Here is a 6,677-nt window from a genome sequence, read left to right as displayed (position 1 = left end):
CAGAAAGAAAACCAAGCACTTCTGTCAGCCTTGAGGTTAAACAGATAGACACTTCTGATAAGTCAGATTTTCACCCCTCCTATAAACAAGTTTATTGCTTTTGAAGACAGCTCCAGGAACTAAACTGTATTAGCAGGTGAGAAAAAGCCATTTTTTTCTTCCTCACCAGTTAAAGCAATAGCTGAAGTATGATGAGTGGAAAGTACTGCACTCTGCAGACTCTAAATTGAGGTGGGATTTATTTCTGAAAAAAAACCAGTTTGCTTTCGCCTGAAGCTCTTGGAGGTAGCTGGCCCTGGGCCCCACACCCTTCTAGAACCATTCTGTAGGTGGGAGTTTCCCTAGCACTGGTGTACACGATTGTCATTCTTGTAGAGCAGACTAGTGGAAGTGTAAGAAATGAATGTGTTGAAGAAGGGGATGTGCAAAGGAAAGGAACAGCTTGAACAGGATCACAGATCCCTTCAAAAATGTATGAAACATTTACTAGCGGCAGATCAAAAGCAGAGAAAAGGAGCAGCTGCTCAGACTAAAAACTGCATCAAGCTCATGCTCTCTACTGCCCCAGAAGTGAGGAGTAAATCACATTGGCATCAGCACTCCTCATTGATCAGTGTTTTTCCAGACAGATCCCTCCCTCAGCCTATCGCCCAACCCTTTGAACTCAAGCCGATTTGAGGACACAAATTCCACAGTGTTTTTTTAAGTTAGGTTTATTTAGCAATAGAAGTATGTACATGTAAGAGAATCCCCTGCAGCACAAGACATGCACAAAGCAGTGAGGGACTGAAAGTGGTGCTGCTCCATGGCCTTCCTCATCACCTGTCATCCCACTTTACTCAGCAGCAGGGCCAAGATTAGAAAGGAACAGGCGAGAAATTTATCAGTCCATGTGGCAGAATCTTCAGGCAGAGCCTCCCAGTAACCGGTATTAAAACAAGCGGGCCCCATAACCAAATGTCTGTTTAATGCCCTCGAAGTAGTAGCGCTGCCAGCCTTGCTTTGTTCTTTCTTCCTCACTGGCAGGGATGCCCCTGCCTTCCAAGCACACCTCTGTCTCACCACCTTTGTCATTGAAGTTCAAGGTAATGGTTGCAAAGTGCCCTAGAGGAACCAAAGCAAATCTGTCAGCAGTGTGTAGTACAGTACATACAGCCCTCAGGGGCTGCTCTGCCCCTCCTTTCACAGGGCACCACTTAAAAGACTCTTTGAGGTCCTTCACAGAGGATCTACTTATGGCAGCTGTAGCCTGTCCCTAGAAACACAGGTAGGAGAGGGCTCCCTCTTCCTGGGGTTTGAAGCAGTTGCAGCTACAGCTGCACAAGCAGCTACCTTCATCCTTCCTACCTGGTCACTTCAATCACACAGTGGCTGAAGATGCAGACATGATAACGTGGGATAAGAAGCTGGGATAACACTGGAGCAGCTCCGAGAACAGTGTGCTCCCTGATCATGAGCCACAATACAGTGTAGCAAACGGGGCTGGAATCCTTCAAAGACAGGCAAGGGCAGTAATACCATAGTACATTTCTGGACTACTTACCAGCTGGCCAAGATTTAAATCTCCATTTCATAACAAGTTGCTTCTCAGGAACCTTGAAAAGGAAGACAAAGACTGAGTGGTAATTTCTTGTAAATCCTACAGTCTAATGGAAAACATCTAGAATTGTGTTGATATGAATGAATCCTTAGAGATCCCTTGAGAAACACACACACAAGAGGGAGAGATTTTAAGTGTCATTTTCTTTTCAATCCCCTTCTAGAAAGGTATGCAACAGTACAGCCCTGAACACTGAGACAGAGTCCCTGTCCAGAAGGCTTTCGTGGCAATTGGGCTAAAGAGAAAAAGGGTCAGTTACTATCTTTAACACTCCTCCCACCCCTGGTAAGTAAAATCACACAAAACCAGGGGAGATCTATGACTGGAAGCCACGTTTTCTCCCCAGACTGAAGTCCTGTGCATTAGTTCATACTGCTAGGAATGCTTCAATCACCACAGAAATTAGAGATAACTATTGGGCACCAGGTAGAACCCCACAGTTAGCTAACAGAAGCATTGTTACAGAACTGATAGGAAGTTACAGCCTGATAAAAGTGCTACCTCTGAGCAAGATACACCTGAACTAGTTAGTACTTACTAGATCAACAAACTCTCCTGTGACACTGCCATCCAGCAACTGAAACTTGCCTCCTTTATCGGCCTCCAAGGTGGCTTGTGCGTGGGTGAAAGCTTGAACCATCTGAAAAGAAATTCAGGAGCAGACCTGTATTACTTGACATTATCTTCCTGCAAACTTATTGCCTCCCACCCAGCTACAAAAGTGCTGGAAGAGGAGGTAAGTCAATAGTGTAAGGTCTTCAGCAAAAGACAAAACCCCTGCCCTGGCCAGAAAAGCAAGGTTTCAGCCACTGCAGCAACATTTTGCCTGCCCAAGTAAAAGAACCCCCAGCTTTCTAATGCTTGGTGTTCTGAGTAACACATTGATTTACTTTGTTGATTTCTTAATGAAACCTAATTCTAAGAAAAAATATTCTTTGCTTTTTAATTTTTCTTATCAAAATAGGAGGAACAAAAGACTAAGACCATGTTTAAATATGATACAATGCTGCTCTCTCCTCCTAAACCATGTAATAGTGTGCAGAAAAGTGGAAGCTGTTCCCAAAGTACGCTTTGATACCACCTAACCTTAAAAGGAAAAAACAAAAACAGACCAGAAGCACACAATTGTAAATCCCAAGTGATCTGGCCACATGCAGTAAGGGATACACCTACAGATAGATGCTGACAGCAGTCTGGAACTTGCTTCTGGTTGGCATTAATCCCCTCTTGTCAACTGTGTGAAAAGATGCACACATAAGCTTTGAGCAACTACTCTGCAGAACAGCTTTCTTAGTCCATTCTCATGGATTGTGAGTGGCCTACAGAACATCTTAAAAAGCTTATTAGGAAGAGCCTCCTATACGCAAAGAACAACTCTCAGAACAAGCCAGGCATTACCTCCTGAGTAATGAATACCCGGTAGAGCTCCTCAGGAGATGTTAAGAAGGTGTCCTTCAAGCTGATCTTACAGGTAGGGATCTTGACTCCAATAGATTTGGACTGTGATGGGGCAGTACTGCTCCTGGCAGCCGTCTAACAAAACAACAAGGAAAACAAACAAATACACACTTTTTTTCACAAAAAAAACCAACAACCAAACCAAAAATCAACAAATGGTTCACATATCCAAGGGGAAAAAACAAAACCTCTTGGTAAAGATGCAATTAGATACAAAAGTACTTAGATGTAAAAAGCAGATTTATCATTTTGCTTGGATGAAACATCATGTGCTGCCAATGGAAACAAGTGACACCTATGCCACAGACTGCCAGTTCCTGGATGTATATATCCTATACACAACACAGGTTGCTCCTGTAAGCCCCAGAATCTAATACAGTATACCTTTCTTCACTGATCCCAAAGCATGTTTGCAGTTTTGTTTACCTTGCAGTCTTCTGCTTTAGGAGCCACCTGAGGTGCTGTTTCCATATGTTCACCATTCACTGTGGGCAAAATCATGCCCTGGGTGAATTCTGGAAAGACAGGAATGTGCCCATGAAACCAATAAAAAATCAAGTAAACCTTCTGACTGTACTCTGAAATACACAATCAAAAAGGGCTTCCTGGTTTCCCCCTTGCTCTTGCTAGCATCCATGACTTGAAACAGATTTTAGAAAAAGTAAACAGACCTCTTTTTACAAGCAATTCATTCTTTCCCTCACTACTGTCCACCGAAGGCCCTGTCAGAACCTGGAATTTACCTCCTCTTCGTAGCCTAGACATAGCATCTTCCACACATTGCTCTCACATTAATGTTGGTTAGCTTTAGACTTTTTTCCTCTCTCACTCTCTAATAAAAATTGCAATCACGTCTCAAGAACTTTTGCCTTGCTGGCCTAGACACACCAAACCAAGCTTTTCCATTTCTTTTCACACTGGCTCTTCATTTCTTGTATCACTGCAGTAAACAATAGTAACTTCTAACTCCCTCCTTGATTTATCTTTATCAACACCACATGCCAAAACTACACATGGAAACCCAGGCAAGGCCTCACCAGCACCCTGTCCAGCAGCAACACTTTTGTAATTCAGTCAGAACCTTCAGCCTCTTTCAGAATTACATTTGCTTTTTCTCCAGCTCAGTCACTTCTGCTTTTACCAATTATACAACATTTTGATTTTTTCTTCCTCTTCATCCATTCAGACTGGCAAAATTCCATTATAAAGCAGAATTTTATCATATGTGCATAAACCTGTATCCTGCAATACTTGGTTCCCACCTGTTCTCATTTATTGCAGCCCACATCATCATACAGTTTTTCCTGATCAGCATTCTTATTTTTCACTGGGTGACTGCATCTCCCAGCCTGAACACTATAGTGCCTGAAAAAACCCCAAAATTACAGAAATTTGATCCTGGAAAAACGGAAATCAGTGGTGGTTTGTACCCACCATATCTAGAACATGTAGTGTAATATAGGTAAATAGATATAAAAAAGCAACTGTAGCATTCCCAGCCTGTATTTGAGAGGAAAGCCAAACTCAACCAAAGCACATTGATTTAACTCCAACTGGTGGACTCATATTTAACTTAAAAAAAAAACGTATTTGATGCAGATGCTGAAACAGCTCATTATTGATTTAACTCCAACTGGTGGACTCATATTTAGCTTAAAAAAAAATGTATTTGATGCAGATGCTGAAACAGCTCATGAAAAGACAGCAACAAAACCTGCAGAGCAATTTCCAGACATCAGTTATTCTAAACTCTAAGTAACACTAGATGTCTTTACTAGTGTTGCAAGAGGAAAAAAAACAAACAAACAAACCACAAACTGGAGAAGATATCACTTTCAAAGGGAGAAGCAAACTGAAGGCCAGATTGTGCCCACAGGCAGTGACTGTGTCACTGGGTAACAAACACATTTTACTGGCTTTCATTTTCTCTATAGCTGAGCTTCAGCACGTGAAGGGCATTCTCAGTTTTAAAATATAAATCCAAAAATACTGTTTATTACTGGGTTATCACAAAGTCAATCTTTCTGGGCTGTGCTATACTGCCTAGAACCAGAAATGCTTCTTACCAAATTCTAACAATTTCCAAAAATACAGAAAAGTTACTGTTATTGCTCTGACACCTTTCTGTTGAGATGGAGTGAGCAACTCCTCTCTTTACCCCCATCCCTTCTTTAGAATTAGTCCATATGGGTTCCCATAACACTTCTCTCTCTCAGTTACATACCCGTTTTGAGAGTGCTGATGTAAGTTTTCATTGCATCTCTAATTTTCTTTGCACCCTCTTGCTTCATCAGGGTCTTCAAGTTAGTGTCAGGCTCATCTTTAGCAAGGCTGACAAGGATCTGAACAACAAAGACAAGCATTGATTAACAAGGACAAATGTGCACACTTCTTTTATTAGTCAATTCAACATCACAGACTTTGGCTAAACTTTCATAAATAGCCCTGAAGTTTTACTCGTCTTTCACTTCATCTCTCAGCCTACAGTGTTGTACGTGTGTGCCTAAATACCTTCTTGTGCTATAGAGCCCTCGTGTCCAGAAGACAGGAATTAATTTGATAAAGATACATGGTGGGGGAGCGCCTCTCTGTCAGGGAGAGTAGTGACAGAATGAAAGAGAATGGATTTAAGTTGAAAGAGGATAGATTTAGATTAGATCATTCTTTACTCTGAAGGTGGTGAGGCGCTGGAACAGGTTGCCCAGAGAATCTGTGGATGCTCCATCCCTGGAGGTGTTAAAGACCAGGTTGGACGAAGCTCTGAGTAACCTGGTCTAGTGACAGATGTCCCTACTCATGGCTGAGAGGTTGATAATGTATGACCTTTAAAGATCTCATCCAATCCAAACCATTCTTTGATTCTATTAACTGAAACAGTTTCTAGGAGTAAAAAATTCTACACAAATGTTCTAAGAAAGGTAACTGGGAAGGAAATATTAATGCTGTGAGTATTCCTGTTAGCATACTCCATACATCCAGTTGTGCTTACCTCAACTTCATTGATGTCATTTTCATCCGAGAGGTTAGGAATCTCCACATAACCTTTGTACTTCACTCCTGTCTTTGAGGTGCCTGCAATTATAATTATATTGTTCAGATCAACCTTTCTTACTCTGGTTCTTGTAAAAGCAAACTTGTATTGTATCAAAATACAATACTTCCCTTTATTTTTATTTCCCAAGTGAGATAAGTATCCTTACCCTTCATATTATACATGAATCTGACCTTGAAACAGGAGGAGTGCACCTCACTCACCAGTCCATGCCAGCTTGATAGCCCACTCATAGAAGAAGATAAGTTTCCCTTTGCGGTTATTAATGGAGGCCTCTCCATCCAGTTTGCTCACTTCTGTCACCTCACACATCCCTTCCTCACCCTCCACCCTGACAGGCAGGAGGAGAGCTTTCAGCCGCTCCGTGGACCAGTTGGAGGCATCCCTCTCCGTCCTGCAGGAAAACCGAGCGGGGTGAGAATCCGGGACAGGCCACGCTACCAGCATATATTGGGACTATCCAGTGTTCCCCGATTTTTGTCGCCCTGCCCCGCTTCAACACAAGCACACAAGACATTTCTTCTCCAGGCCACCTCCACACATTCCCCCGGCAACATCGGCTCGGGC

At 42.4% G+C, this 6,677-nt stretch overlaps 1 protein-coding gene across 1 annotated transcript; it reads right to left on the bottom strand.

The window, feature by feature from the left end:
* Window positions 1-695: 695 nt before the first annotated feature.
* On the bottom strand, window positions 696-6,572 carry AHSA1 (activator of Hsp90 ATPase activity 1). The gene is made up of 8 exons (XM_017742083.1): window positions 6,314-6,572; window positions 6,048-6,130; window positions 5,283-5,400; window positions 3,485-3,573; window positions 2,999-3,133; window positions 2,139-2,240; window positions 1,544-1,595; window positions 696-1,104 (listed from the first exon to the last, which is right to left on the bottom strand). Exons 1-8 carry the CDS (start codon window positions 6,555-6,557, stop codon window positions 932-934), a joined length of 996 nt encoding a protein of 331 aa, XP_017597572.1. The 5' UTR covers window positions 6,558-6,572; the 3' UTR covers window positions 696-931.
* Window positions 6,573-6,677: the final 105 nt, after the last annotated feature.

This window comes from Corvus brachyrhynchos, unplaced genomic scaffold (genome assembly GCF_000691975.1).
Source record: "Corvus brachyrhynchos isolate BGI_N302 unplaced genomic scaffold, ASM69197v1 scaffold115, whole genome shotgun sequence".
In the NCBI taxonomy this organism is placed as follows: Eukaryota; Metazoa; Chordata; class Aves; order Passeriformes; family Corvidae; genus Corvus; species Corvus brachyrhynchos.
This window is presented reverse-complemented; position numbering and strand designations above follow the sequence as displayed.

Bases quoted from the DNA above. Each gene is read 5' to 3' on its own strand.
- AHSA1 (XM_017742083.1), bottom strand. From the start codon at position 6,557: ATGCTGGTAGCGTGGCCTGTCCCGGATTCTCACCCCGCTCGGTTTTCC. The intron at 3,574-5,282 runs GTATGTAACTGA...CTGTCTTTCCAG, and splicing joins CATCAGCACTCTCAAAACGG to AATTCACCCAGGGCATGATT. The intron at 1,596-2,138 runs GTAAGTACTAAC...TTCCTTTTCAAG, and splicing joins CAGGAGAGTTTGTTGATCTA to GTTCCTGAGAAGCAACTTGT.